The sequence below is a fragment of the Lepisosteus platostomus genome, chromosome 19 (assembly GCF_059453375.1).
Source record: "Lepisosteus platostomus isolate fLepPlt1 chromosome 19, fLepPlt1.hap1, whole genome shotgun sequence".
Taxonomy (NCBI): Eukaryota; Metazoa; Chordata; class Actinopteri; order Semionotiformes; family Lepisosteidae; genus Lepisosteus; species Lepisosteus platostomus.
The window spans coordinates 8,009,627-8,024,535 of NC_142629.1; the positions used below are offsets into that span (position 1 = coordinate 8,009,627).

Genomic DNA, 14,909 nt, shown 5'->3' on the forward strand with positions numbered 1-14,909 from the left:
TGAAAATTCAAAAGCATTTTTTAATCTTAAGCAAGAGTGCAAAATCATAAATAACATTTAACCTCCAACAAAAAGTGTTGTAAAGATAAACATAGTGATATAAAAATACAAGTTAAAGAATGTAGTTATTTCTGAATAAGAGACAATGATTGCTTCAAACAATGTTTGTGATGCATGGGTAACTAACAGAAAGATTAGGAAAAAAAACAAATAAATTGACTGGCATGCAACTAAAAATAAAACTCTGCAATCACATTTACTAATTCACAGACATACAGTGTAGAACAAGTTTGGGAACAAAACAATTTTAGCTTCCTTTTAGAATAAAGGATCACATTGCTGTACACTGTCTCCTTCTTCTCAATGTTCTTGTGTGTCAGGTTGGGCTCTGTAACATACTGATCACATTACATATACTGTAGGTAATCTCACAGAACGAATGTAGAAAAAAACAATGGAAAAATAATTTTTTTTTTAAATTGTAGACAATATCCCAAGCTTTTACAAGGTTAAAAATATCCTCAATTAAAATATGACTTTAAGAATCCACAGCTATGGAGAATCACAGAGGATGTTGTTTGTTAAATAAGCAGTGGCCATTGACCTTTTGTGTTAAACATACTACTGCCCTCTGCTGTGCACAATGGTTATTAGGAAAGATCTACAGAGGAGTAAAATTAACAGCTTTCCTAAAAAAATGATTTTCAACACCACAGTGCTGGGAAGCACATGCTGTTTTTTCCCAGCTTTGATAAATGCACCTGATTTTCTGACAGTACAGTTAAATATCAATTCTAATTTGTATATATATAATTTTGATAGAAAAATGAACACAGCAGTTTAGGACAAATAACATGTAAGTTATTGAGGACTGGGACATGAACATTATATATATTATTAAGTTTATGTATAAAAAGAATTGAAAAAATACAGTTATCCACACAGTGTGTTTGTGCCTGTCAAAATGATTCTTTCCCACTATTATTTCTAGATGTGAAGAAGTCTTCTCCACTGCACATTAATTATCCAAGACATCTGCAACCCTTGCAACAAGACAATTGGAAAATGTTTTACCATCACTCAAATACCAGCTACCTAAGACAGTTCATCAGTGTGACAGACACATTGTATACATACAGTTTGTACAATATCCTTGACATCCTGTCATTAAAAGAGCAGGTTGTGTTTAATTCTTAGTTCTCCACCTCCTTTGAAGGGCTTAGTTCTCAGCTGTGTTTATTTGAACTGAGTTAACGTCTTTAGGAGGCAGCAGTGAAATGTGATGCAGAGACAGGAAAGCGCACACAGTCCAAAAACCGGAACACTGAAAGCAGGAAAATTTAACAAAAGAAAAATCTGCTGCCATGAAAACTTATATCTTTACAATGAATGGAGAAGAAAACATCTGATAAAAAAATACTTTATATCTGACTTCATTATAAAATAGAATCAAAAGTTATTATTTTCATTAAGTCACCACATTGGGAATCACCCATGCATCTCTTGTTGCTACACACAGTAGTTCACCCCATGCATAAGGAATGCTAAACAGCCTCCACCAACCTGCCCACCATTCCAGGTGTTATATGCAGCACATAGAAGATTCAGCCCCTGAATGGAGGTGGGATCCCTTACTGCAAACTTGCAGGCACCTGGGAAGTCACAGGGATCACTTTTGCACTGTGAGCTGAGAAAGCTTTGGCCATCTAATCTCAGTTACACTAAGTCAACTGCATTTGGGGATGCTGGTCCCAGTCAGCTAGTGATGTGATCCAGCCTTAAACTTGCAACATCACGGAACTCAACCTGTACTTAGAGTGAGTGGAGATTTGAAGTTTGAGGTTTCCATTTTCCTTTCTAGAGTCCAGCCTTATAAAGTAAACAACAACTCAGTAGCACGAGACAGATATTTTAAAATAAAAATTAACTTAGGTGAATGGATTGTGCTGCCCTATGACACATTTAGCTTCAATGCGATCAATTTTCAAATATTAGTGAAAAACATGAAAACAGAAGTAAAGTTATTTTCGGGGGGAAACGACCTTGTAACAGTTCTTTAAAGCCTTACTAAAAAACAACAACTGAACATTTAAGGGCACCAGGGTAAACACAAGCTAAAAAACTACTTAATGTGTGTTGTTGTGTGCAACAAGAACAGACAGCCAATCCCAGACTGAATATATAAGTCATATTTCATTTATAGGGTTAAAAGAAAACACATTTTTTTAGTGAACCTGACTTACTTTTAACCTTTCGAAGCAGCACATGCTAAACCAGTGTGGATACCTTCTGGGGCCACAATAGTGCATCTGGCTAATGACAACATTCTTCAGGTCAGGTCAGTGCTCAAATTATGATGATAGTGCCCGCAGTATAAGGTCATAATGCCATCACAGTTGACAATGTTGAAATTTAATTTCATTAATAAAAAATTGTTAACTTGGTGAAAACTCAGTGAAAAGTTCATTTATAGACCAGAAAGAAGATATTCAGTTCAAATTTGTCACAGATATGAATCTTTTCAAAAATATAAGTTGAATTCTCAGCTAGCTCAACCATTCAGTAGGTTCAGAACCATAGAAAATCCTTCCCTTGTTCTTTATTTAGGTCTATTTTGATTACAAATTCCCCCATTGCTACTTACTCATTTCCATTAGACTAACAAGAACTGCAAAAAAGGACAGCTATAATGGCAATCACTACAGAACTACACAGACGTGGCAAGAACACTACAGTAAAAATTCAATCTGTACAAAATATATCCTAAAAATCACACTCATATACAGTACATATTGCTAGCCAAAAGGAAAGGAACAAAAACAAAGTCTTCAGTCATGTTGTTTTTGTAAAAAATACCAAAGAAATCATTTAAAAAATAAAAGTTGTAAATGCACGGTTCTTTCCATTAAAGCAATATCCATATGGCTTAAGAGTGCAGTCAATGTGTGCAAAGGCAGTATTTCTTTTCTTAAAAAAAAACAACCCCCATTGTTACATTCATACTTCAGGAAAAAAAGCTTCAAGTGAATGTTATTCTGCTCATCAGCAATTTTCAGGACTTAAAACGAAGAACTGATGTCAAGACTGATGGTATTTGAAAACAGATCAGTTCACAAAAACATTTGTACTGTACAACCGACCTTCTGATCCCTCATACAAAGAAGGTTAACTTGGAACAAGAACAGTTTATTTGTTTTCATGATCTAACCTATCAAATTACTGGTGGCTCTACACCATCAGAACTTCCAGCATCCACAGTTCCTGAAGAGGATGCACAGACATTGCAAAGGGCTCTGTTTGATGTCTGTCAATTACTGCAGTATCACTTTGATTCCTTTTCATGAGTTTTTTTTTAAACTTTTATAGTCATTGTTGTGTCTTCAAACTCTGAAGTGCAATCTCAGGGCTTATAGCTTTTGAAGTGAATTGTGGGTAATGTGATTAAACTTCTCCTAATTATTAGAGTCTAATTCATTTGATTTTTTAAAGCAATCTTTTAATTAAAATCCTATTAACAACCCAGACACTTATTCCTTTTCTAAAATAGTAAAAAGGATTTCATATGTTTTATATTATTTTTGAGATCTAGGGTTCTATTCATCTGCTGTGTTCATAGAGCCTTTGAAATAAAACGAATATTCACTCTTCCAAAATAGGGCTGTGCAGAGTGCATTAACATAAATTAAGTGCTGTCATTGACTTTTTCATGGGAACTATACCAATATTTACACTGGGCTAACAACATCTTCATTTTGACCCAATTAAATTGGCACTCATATGAACTTAATAACACTAACATCTCTCACATATACAGTATACAGTATATATAGTATGCACTATGTACTGTATATACTATATATATGGATTAGGTCTTGGAAGTATGAAAGAATAGACAGGAAGAGTGATATATTTTTTATATATAATGAAAAAAGTACACAACAGCACAATTTAGCATTTTGTCCCCAAAGTGTCTTTTTTTGCCCAAGGCATAACACAATATGTAATTACCAACAATTCACCTCATGTGTTTCCCTGTGAAACTGTCAAAGAGGCCTGGTGGGGTTTAAAGTTGAGGTCCTTTCCTCACATTACCCTGCCCCCCAGTGCAGTCAAGTGCCAGGTCAGACAAAGGAAGAGAAGCCTGTGACAGGAGTCCGGGAGCCAGGAGCAGGCTGTCCAGCTGGGGTGTACACCCCACCTACACTGTGTGTGGTAACAACTGTCTGGTAGTAGTTGTCGTTATCCCCGCTCGCACATTCGTCATACACGTAGGCCGAAGACTGTTTCAGTCCCTTCTGCTGCCGTTTCCATGAGTTGTAATAAGTGGGGTCACTCATATAGTGGTTGACAAATGAGTGCTTTGGCTGCTCATCCTCGTAATCACTGTCCGTGGCCTTCAAAATAAAAAATGGCAGGAAAGGTAAGAATTAAACACAGCGCCTCAAGCATGACCCCATTTTTACATAAAAGAGGTTAGTGTGATTATGCTGGAAAATGTTATGTTCAAGGCGCACTTATTTTTCAGATCTTCTCTGTGCCAGATACAAGGGAAGGGAAGGGATTTTTTTCATAATCTTGATGTTCAATTCTAAAGCACCGTCTCACACTTTTGCAGAAAAATCCAACAACAAAAGACAAAGGAAGCTGTAGGAAACAAGATATTTCAAATCTGTATATGCCTTTCTGTTTATTTGTAATTCCAACATGAGCTGTTATCTGCCTGGTTGTTATATTACAGATATTGGGAGGAGATGATCAGTAGAAGTAAGAGAACACTTAACCACCAGAATGTACTTTGTTTTAAGTTTGACTTGTTGCTGAAATATAGGGAGATAAAGTTCTTCTGGAAAAAAATACCTCTGACTCAGAAACCTCTGTAGGTTTCTCAGTGAGTGTGGTGCTCTCTGTCAGCACTGCTCCATTGTAATTGTTACAGATGTCTTCATCCGAGTAATGGAGTCCTCCAGGGCTTGGCCGGGGAGGAGATCTAAAGTAAGAAAAAAATAAGAATTAGTCTTACGTCACTATTAGATGTATGTACATGTAAAACTCAAATTTTAATAACTTGCTTAATACAATTTATAAAATGAATTGTGAAAAAAACTACAAGCATCTAAACTTTGTTCCTTATTTTCTTTAAACTTTAAAAACTTTTATTTTCATTCCTAATTAATTTAATTTTAAAATACTTCTAAAAATCTCAGGTACTTGAAAAAGCATAGTCTTCTAATTAACAAGGTAATGGTCATTGCATATTCCAGGTATCATCGTATCATAGCATCATAGTACCATAACATCAAGTTGCATCATCATATGTTCATACCAATGACATAGTCATTAAATTAATTTAACATTAAATTCATTGCTTTATATAATTGAAATTATTTACAGTACATGTATAGTAGGAGTATAGTATTTTAATGAGCATTAAGGTGGGAAAGAAGAATAGCGATGAAATCAAGATATTGGCTATTAAGCCAATTCAGTTTTTCATTCATTACATCTATGTGGACTGATATGATTAAATAATTGTTCTTTATCTCTTAGTTTCTATGATTAGAGTTCTTAAATTTTATAATGGAGTTTTCAAGATTTTCGCAGTCTTCAATATCAGAAATAAGCGGTCAGAACTTATAAGATACACTCTCCTTCAAAGCAACTCTGGGAAGTCTGCCCACAACCTTTGATAATGAGATTTATAACAGAACCCCAAGGGCAAATTTCAATTGTTTACAAGCTGAAAATCTATGTGACTAATGGAACAAGACATCAGTGCAATGTGCAGATACGACAAGTCAAGAGGGTGAGACTCCAGTATTATTGTGCCATCTCAAGCCTCATCCAGGTAAAGTGACGAATGTCTGATCAGAAGTGGCTTGCTCAGTGACTGTGCAGTGTTTGCATCAGTCTGTGCAAATACTTGTTTTTTTACCCAACTCATTACAATCTTCACAGCCCTTTATCCTTAAACTGCTAGCACATACTGTATATTAATAATTAATTTTAACAAGCAATGCAACTCTTAGCTAATTTTAAGGGCGACAGTGCAAAGCCACAGAGTTTAACACTAATTAATGTTTTTCATTTTTCACTTGTATTTAATAATTTTCTCAAACTAAAAACTGTGATGGTATTTTCAAGATAATGTTTAAGTAATTTTAGAAACTTTTGCTAAGTCACTCTTTTTGTCTTCCTTATTTCTGTGTGCTGATCACTTTTCCTTCTATTCTTACCTGGTCCCATTTTTCTTCAGAAATGAACTCTTTACATTGAGGTGTCTGCTGTTGAGCTCTAAGGCTGTGAAGCCTCCATTGTCCAGTGTGACTGACTCCTCTACAGTGGAAATATTTTTACCTGTAATGACAATAACAATAACCACTTTGGTCCTATAGTATATACACATATGAAGGGCTATATCCTTTCATATTATGGATATCATGCATTTCTATAATAATAATCATTCCTTCACTGAAACTTTATTACAGATAGTTACCACAAGGCTGCCCTTGGTTAAGTCCCCACAGGGGCTTTTGATACTAATACATCTTCCTGAGTTCTCACACTGCAATAAATGTGTCCTCTGTAATTGTGTGCTAATGAAGAAGAGCGGAGTAATCATTTCAATTTTAATTAACTTCTTCTGATGTTTCAGGATGTGCTGCTCATCTTCTGAAAATAAAATGCTGCATGTGACACAGAGATATGTTTGTTCCTAAAATGTTTAGAAATCTTTATAAACCACTTCGCTGTAATTTATTACAACTTATTCATGTATATTAAGGGTTTGGTTTCTCCGCTCATAGCAACTGCAAGCCAAACACTCAAGAGCAGTGGTAATATTGAAGACATCTCCCACTGGTTGTGAGGCTTTTTCAGTTGTGACTTAAGTTCTCTTTTGAACAGGATTAGAAAACGTATGAGTACTGCCGAAGAGAGGACAGTGCTGAAATTAACATGCATGATATGTAATACAAAGATATAGTCCTAAGTAATCAAAGGAAGACCTTCTGAAAAGAAAACAACAGATTTTCATATGTCCATTTGCATTGAAACAGCTCTAATCAATTTTAAAAATCCATATGTATTTTTGTAATGGAGCAACTGATGAGAATAATGTCATTGTTTCTTAGCAACATGGATAAAAAGTGCCTCTATTGGATTTGGCCATGTATATAGTTGCTTTAGTCAAGACTTTTTCTAAATTATTTTTAAGGCTGTGTTTTTTGTCCTTTCCCACTTCTGAAAACTGGCCAGTAGAAGGCTCTTACCTGCATTACAGCTTTTGTATTTCTTGCTCTGGCCATGCAGCACTAAACCAAACACGATGAGGAGGATGAGAATGAGACCACAGAGAGCCATTACAATCAGGAACCACCACTCTTCATAGAAGGGTGTTTCTGACTGGGCTGTTCGGAAAAGAAAGAAATGAAAACAATAAAAAGGCCAATTCTCTTAGCCCAATCTGGCACAGTTAAATTATGTCACTAGATGGCGACAAAGATTTAAATACCACTGCTGCTTATGCGTGGCTTGGACCTTTGTGATATTCAATACAATATGCAATTATCATACTTCTGCTCCACTTTGAATGACTTTAAATCACCCAGATGTATCCACTGGTGCCATGCAATAATGCCTGCTTCCTGGTTGGTACATCATGCAAAGCCTCAGGAGATAGTGACCTTTCAGCTCCCTCCCTCCTGTACACATCTTGGCCTATCAGGTTGAGCCAACCGAGTAAAAAGGTCAGATGCTAACATTTATTTTTAGACTAAGAAAACCAAAGGATGAACACTTCAATAATGTCATCCTATTTGACTGACAGCCATGATGAAAAGAACTCAAAGAAGGAAAGGGGGTATTACAAGTTTGATCTCTTTATTGATTGATAAATAACTATACAAAAAAAAAAATCCTGACCAGGACATACCTGCCTTATTCCCAGTGTATGTAAAAAAACAATGTATGTGGCACAGCACTGAAACCGAACAACCAGATTTTCATTTATAATGGTAACACATATCCTCGTATGCCAACAAAATCAGTGCACTCTCACAAATCAATCGAAAGGTCATTTAGCTAATCTATCAGTCAATTAATCTTCAGTCTCCTGAACAACACCACATTCACATTAATCAGAACAGTCTTTTGTTCCCGTATTTGATGATGAACTGCAGTGAATTAAATTTTCCTTTGTACAGTGTTCTCTCCAGAAACCTGCCTAATAATTTCAATTGTAATTCTTATCTAGTCTACTTGGGTGTGCCACAAGAAAAGATTTATCACAATGAGAAAGTGTGGGACAATCCCACTTCAAGAAAAGGGCTAGCTTTCTGACAGTTTAATCTGCCTCTGTGGGCTGAACAAACTTCATTCTGTCAACTGGAGCTGTGACAGCAACACAAATACAAGGAACAGCAACACCCAAAATGAAAATCTATTTAGAAATGTTCATTGAGATGTTAGGGATGAAGCTTTACTTTAACCTGCTTAGCCGTGGATAACCCTAGGCTGTAGGATGAGGAAGTCAGGACTCTAGTGCACAGAAAATTAACTGAGGTGTAGCTGCAAAGATGAGGTGTGGCAGAACTGGAATTCACAGAAGATGAACACAAGGAAAAGAAGGGCTCACTTTCATAATATAGCTTTTTGGAAAGTGATGCCATGGAAGATTATGAGTTTGAATAATAGAGATGAAAGAACAGAAAGAATCAATCAGTATTTGTAAGCACATCAATATACTGTAGTAACAATGCTGGCAGGCCAGATTAAAACAGTATTTTCTTCCTTAAGCTATAGAAATCTTACTCCAAAACAAATTTGTTACACCTCATGCAGTAGAAAACAAACGTTGCAGTTATCTAACATTGTGCCATCGTCAACCAATTAAATAACATTCACGCAGTTGTAACTTGTTTTTGAAGTAGCTCCTTTTCAGTGTGACTGACAGCGATTTAAAATGTCAATAACCCTTATTGAAAATGTCAACCACATAATTTTAACTTATGCGCTGAAAAGGTTTTAAATTGTTTTTAACTATACTGCAGTGCAAAGCATACAAGTACTGTTGAAATCTGTGAAAACCAGACTGTGTTTACCTGACAAGGCAGCAGAGGGTGCACTGGGCTCACCATAGCCAAACTCATTGACTGCAATCACCCGGAACTCATAGCTCACCCCCTGCCGCAGGCGGTCCACACTGAGTGTGTGAGAAGTGGTGCTGGGGGACAAGTATTTCACAAAGGTATCCCACAAACCCTCATCTGCAAACACAGCAAGAAAGAATATCATGTGCAATGTAAATGTCATCTGAACAGAATTGTATCCCAGGGCATTTCAATTTGAATAACCTCTGCGAAATATTTTGCTTTGTGACTTTAAATAAAACATTACTGACTGTTTTTTTATAACAAAAAAATCGATATAAGCACAACCCTTATGCAGCCAAAATGATCTCCAGTAGGTACTAAAAACAGAACTTAATTAACTCCTACCCAGTAGTGGACCTTTAATGTTACAATCAAACACTGCTGTATAAAAGGGAGTATCATTACAAAGAGTATTGGAGACACAGTAACTGCATTACAGCAGTTACAGCACAGTAACTGCATTACCTTTTTTGGTACATACAGTTGTGAACAATAGAACCTTCTATATTAAAACATGCTCTGTTAACATTGATTCCTGATTTAATATTGTTATCCCTTAACACAAATATATAAAACATTTAGTTAAAGTGTCTCACCAACATATTTCTGCATGTCACTCTAATAATGTACGGTTTCAGGACTTTTCCAATAGTAACCAAGAAAATAGTGAAATTCACAAATTTTCATTTTCAATTGCCTTTCTAAGGAATACTACTGGACACTCTAGACCTTCTGAAAAAAGTAGCCTTGTGAAAACCAGAAACGGTACGAAAAACTGCTTTTTATTTAATATGTTTTGCGAAATAAATATAGACATCTCCATTTTGGGGTGCTAACAGACATGCCTCAAGTGAAGTGGAGAGGAGTTTTTTACTCACCTGAGGGACGTGCCTCAATGACATATCCTGTGACAGGCCCTGCACCCGGGTCTCCTGCTGACCAATGGATTGTAAGAGTAGAGCCAGACTTTGTGATTGATGTCTCTAAGGGAGAACTGGGCGATCCTGCAGCAGTCAAGCACAGATATACAGTACAAGTTATGGTGAACAGGACAATATTTTAACTGCTATGAATAATTTCAAAGCAGAAAGATAGCTTTAATCCTTTGGCAACCTCAAATTATTTTGTTCAATGCCAGAGTAAATATCAAAAAGGTGTTAATCAAGGTTATCCTCACTTTTCTGCCTAGGGGAGGGAGTGGGGTGACATACACAATATTGACACATGAGACCCAATAGCAAAAGTGTCTCAATTGCTTGGTTAAGTAGAGAGACAATCTTTGTTCAGGGTTGAAATGAATTGTACTTAATGACCGCAGAGAAACATGCCACCCTGCAGAACCTCAGTTTTCTAAAATTTTGACCTTCATTCAATGAAGCTGTATTCATTTAGGAACCCATGATGCTTCTTAATGGAGCGTGCCGGTCTTTGAACATAAAAGCAAATACTTATGTTCAATTGAATTCACAAGTTTGCAAGGATTACTTTTTAATAGGTATATTCAGCTAGTTGCTGGCTATTACCTTCCATAGGTCCCGCGGTGATGTTAGCCTCCAGTGCTGGCCCAAAGGTTATAGTCTTGGCTTGGACCCGGAAGCAGTAAGTCACTCCTTTGGTTAGATCACGGACCTTCAGCCAGCGCTGCCAGTTGCCCTTGATGTCCACTGTCACAACCTTACTCACGCCTACAGGACATGATGATTAGCTAAGCAACATTACCATAACCATCTAGATTGAAAGGCTACACATGTCATGGAACTGAAACCTTCAAGCTGAACCCTAGACACTATTTTTAAATATAATCAAGATCAGAAGGAACTCCTCTACATTTTCAGGTTCAGTAAGAGCTAGATGGCCACGTGCTCCCAAAATGTGAGCTAACAATTTCACCTTCTCAATTTAATGCATTGTTTTAAAATGCTTTTTCATAATTTTATTGGAAATTCTGAATGATAACTTCGATAAACACAACTGATTGGGAATAGCCACTGTGTAATTTTTATATCTCAGCTCATGGCTACAAATCCTGACCTAGTACACAGGGGTGAATGAGCAAATGAAGGCAGTCTCATCTGACCTGCTGACTTTTGAGCCACCCTTTGTTTTATACAGATTCTTTACACGCCCAAGAGATTGACTACAGCAGCAGAATTTATAATGACTCTGATGAGGATGAATGTGATGTTTACCATGTATATGTAGCATTGAACCATTTACTGTACCTACGTACCATGTATGGGTGCCAAAGGCTCATAGACTACCCGGTATCCTTCTATGACTCCATTCGGTAAAAATGGAACTCCCCAGGAGACATTGAGTGTAGTTGTTGTGACCTCAGAGAAGAAAATGAAACTGGGAGCACTGGGAGCTTAAAAAGAAAGTAGAGTGTTAAACAAACAAGACAAGGTACAAGAGTACAGAAATATTAATCAATTTTGAAATGTTTGAGAAGTATATTGGAAAAAAAGTCATTACTTTTATAATTATTAGTATTTCTAAATAATAATAATTATAATAATTGTTAATAATTGCTTACACTTATATAGCACTTTTCTGGACACTCCACTCCAAGCGCTTTACAGGTTATGGGAATTCCCCTCTACCACCACCAATGTGCAGCCCCACCTGGATGAGGCGACGGCAGACATAGTGCGCTAGAATGCTCACCACACATCAGCTATTAGTGGGCAGGAGAACAGAGTAATGAAGTCAATTCATAGATGGGGATTATTAGGAGGCCATGATTGGTAAGAACCAATGGAAAATTTGGTCAGGACACCAAGGTTACACCCTTACTCTTTTCGAGAAATGCCCAGGGATTTTTAATGACCACAGAGAGACAGAACCTTGGTTGCACGTCTCATCCGAAGGATGGCGCCTTTTTACAGTATAGTGTCCCCGTCACTATACTGGGTCATTAGGACCCACATAGACCGCAGGGTGAGCACCCCACTAACACCTCTTCCAGTAGCAACCTTAGTTTTTAGAATAGCTAAAAATATATTATTGCTTCATTAAAAAACATAGTTCTGCTAGGTATCCGATAAAAGGTAACATGGTCAACAACATTCTGTTGTGGCAAAATGAACACCTTCTCCATGACAGTTTATGTATGCCACAGAGCAGGGGTATCAAACATGGTTCAGTCTGGTCTACCAAGCTCATACTGTATATTCAGCCTGTGGGGCAAGTTCATTCAGAGCCATGACCATGATTCAAGTTGTTCTTTGTTAGAGCCTGCATAGCCCACACACCAAGTAGGCTAGCATGGTGATGCTACTGTAACTGTCTTGTATGCACAGCACTCCCTGTGGTCTCTACCACCATTCAATCATAGCGCACTTGTTTGACAATTAACCTACATCAGATCTAGTAATAGATTTATTCCATGCTGAAAAGAGAAGAAAGAAAACACAATGTTTCGGCTGTGGAGCCTTCTTCCGGTGTAAGGGTGTATCCCTAAGGCTTGATCCTTTGCAGCCTACGCATGCTGACGCAACTACCCACCTGAACTACATCAGATCTAGTTTGACAGAGGTGTCTCTTTGCATGAGAATGGTGAGGTAAAATACAGTAGTGACAGTAAAATCTGATAATTTCTTTCTAAACTTCTTAAAATTTTCCTCAGCTTCTGAATTGCCATTAGTCTTTAAAGTCTTTTACCATTTCAAATGCATGTTTTTGGAACATAACAACAGACTCAGATTTAGAATTATGTTATAAAAGAAAAAAAAGAAATATAAAGAATGTTGTGTTGTTCAAAAGACGTGTCATCACTGGCTAAGTGTTAGTCTTATCAGGCTCCTTCAAGATTTTACAGGAGACACTGATCACTAATTGCACATCCTGGTTAACTCTCATCTCATTTCTACAGTTTACCCACTGATATATTGATACCCTAGAGCTGATCAGCTGGCATTACTACCCTGACCGCTCTCCTTACCATATGTTTATGGAATATAGTGAATATGCAGTGACTGCTTATTACATTTTAAATTCACCATCATTGTGGATTCTCTAGGTTGTGTTTGTTTTTATATGCAACAGGTAGCTTTTTCCAGAGAGCAATAGCAATAGTTGCAGAAATAATTCATTGTTATATTTATATATCTGTAATAGGATTCAAGATTTTCTACGTTTATTTTTTGTCATAAAATGACCCTTTAACCTTGCCTTTTCGAGTTAAAAACACTCAAACTTTGCTACTTATAAAACAAAACAAGCTGTCATTAGCTGTCATCACAGCCAGCCGCTTAGTGTTAAGTCTCTCAAACAGAGATAAAAGGCCATTCTGATCACTGATCCCAGGGCCTGTCTCACCTGCATTTCAGTCCTGTATTAACCAATTACCAACAAGTATATACAGTACATGCATTTAATTTTTACTGTTGCTGAACAAGGTGTCCTGGAAATATTCTTTTCAACAGAACAAAGACTTACGTGCTGCAAAAACAAGGAACAAGGAAAAACAAAGGAACAAAAATTCAAATCAAATGGGACCTGCTATAGCAAATGAGTTTTATATCCCTGCCAAACAGACTATCAACATAGGACTAGAGCAGTGGCCACTTTCAATAAGCCTTATAAACCTTATAAAAACAATAAATCTTATAATATTCTGTGAACCTAAAAGTCACCCCCCAGTTTTCCTTATTTTTTATTTATTGATGTCTGGTCCTTGGTAGATCTGCCTTGCTTATTCAGGAAACTAGAGTGATGGTGCATGACTTGACATTTACTTTGCAATGTCAACCTTACTTTATTAATGTTAGCTGATGATAAATTATCACTCATTATAACTTCCTATTACTGGCTCCATTTTTTCTGATTTGCTACCCTTCTGCAAAATGTTTTGCAGCCTTCTGTTTCATTGCTACTTTACATAAACTAAGAAGAGAGATTATTAATAGAAAACAAAATCTAGCAAGGCTTCTTAGGTTTTGCACATTCATTAAAGCCATATTTTGCTAAATACACCTTCTGAAGGAAGGAAGAACGGAACATAATACCAATATAAACCCCTAATTTTATTCTAAGATTCATAATGTCAGGCAAAATGATTAGTATTCCTAACTTTCCTCCTTTCGTATTGGTTTCTATTCACATGACTGACAGTGTGTAAATGGAACCTTAAGTTTCCTGTGTTCAGTGGGGAGGGGAGGCAGTTTCCCCTTTTCTTCAGTGTAAATGCCTAAGGCTTGCCCTAGAGCATTTGAAACAGAATAGGATGTACAGAAAAAAAAGTACAGGACATTAATCTGTTGGTTCACACAATCAAAACCCTGTTTTCTGAGGTTTCCTGTAGAAGTGCATCATGTCTATGTTTCCAAATGATATCTTTTGTTGGCTCTTCACAGCCAAAACACAGATGGTTATCTGATCTCAAAAAAAGTAAATTTTGTTGAATAAAGCAGACTGCGCATATTGCACGTGACTTAAATTTATGGTGTGATGGCACTAGGGGTGTAATTTCAGATGTGCAGTACTTTCACAGGTGTGTCATAGATTTTTTTAAAGTTTCTCAAGATGGCCACAGAAGGAAAAAGGTACATAAAATGGATGGGTGACATAATCCCTGGAACAAGGCACAGGTGCTGCCCTATTCTAGGTAATATAAAATGACTGCTAAGATGCTGGAAAGGAGAATCAGAGAGGAAATTACAATGAACCAAAGAGGAAGTCTGCTAAACTGACAAGGCTGCACTGTGTTGTAAACACTTCTGTCCTTTACTCAAAAACCTGAGAAGTTAGAAAAGAATG

The 14,909-nt window shown here is 36.8% G+C and overlaps 1 protein-coding gene across 4 annotated transcripts in view; it reads right to left on the reverse strand.

The window, feature by feature from the left end:
* sdk1a (sidekick cell adhesion molecule 1a) overlaps positions 1-14,909 on the reverse strand; it is a 493,742-nt gene continuing 478,833 nt past the window's right edge. For all 4 annotated transcript variants that reach the window (XM_088612342.1, XM_088612344.1, XM_088612341.1 and 1 more), the window contains 8 exons: positions 11,380-11,517; positions 10,673-10,834; positions 10,028-10,153; positions 9,099-9,263; positions 7,269-7,406; positions 6,234-6,354; positions 4,858-4,987; positions 1-4,394 (listed from right to left, as the gene is read on the reverse strand). In XM_088612342.1, the coding sequence (XP_088468468.1) occupies positions 4,122-4,394; positions 4,858-4,987; positions 6,234-6,354; positions 7,269-7,406; positions 9,099-9,263; positions 10,028-10,153; positions 10,673-10,834; positions 11,380-11,517 (1,253 nt within the window). In that variant the 3' untranslated portion in view covers positions 1-4,121. The remainder of the gene's footprint in view (positions 4,395-4,857; positions 4,988-6,233; positions 6,355-7,268; positions 7,407-9,098; positions 9,264-10,027; positions 10,154-10,672; positions 10,835-11,379; positions 11,518-14,909) is intronic.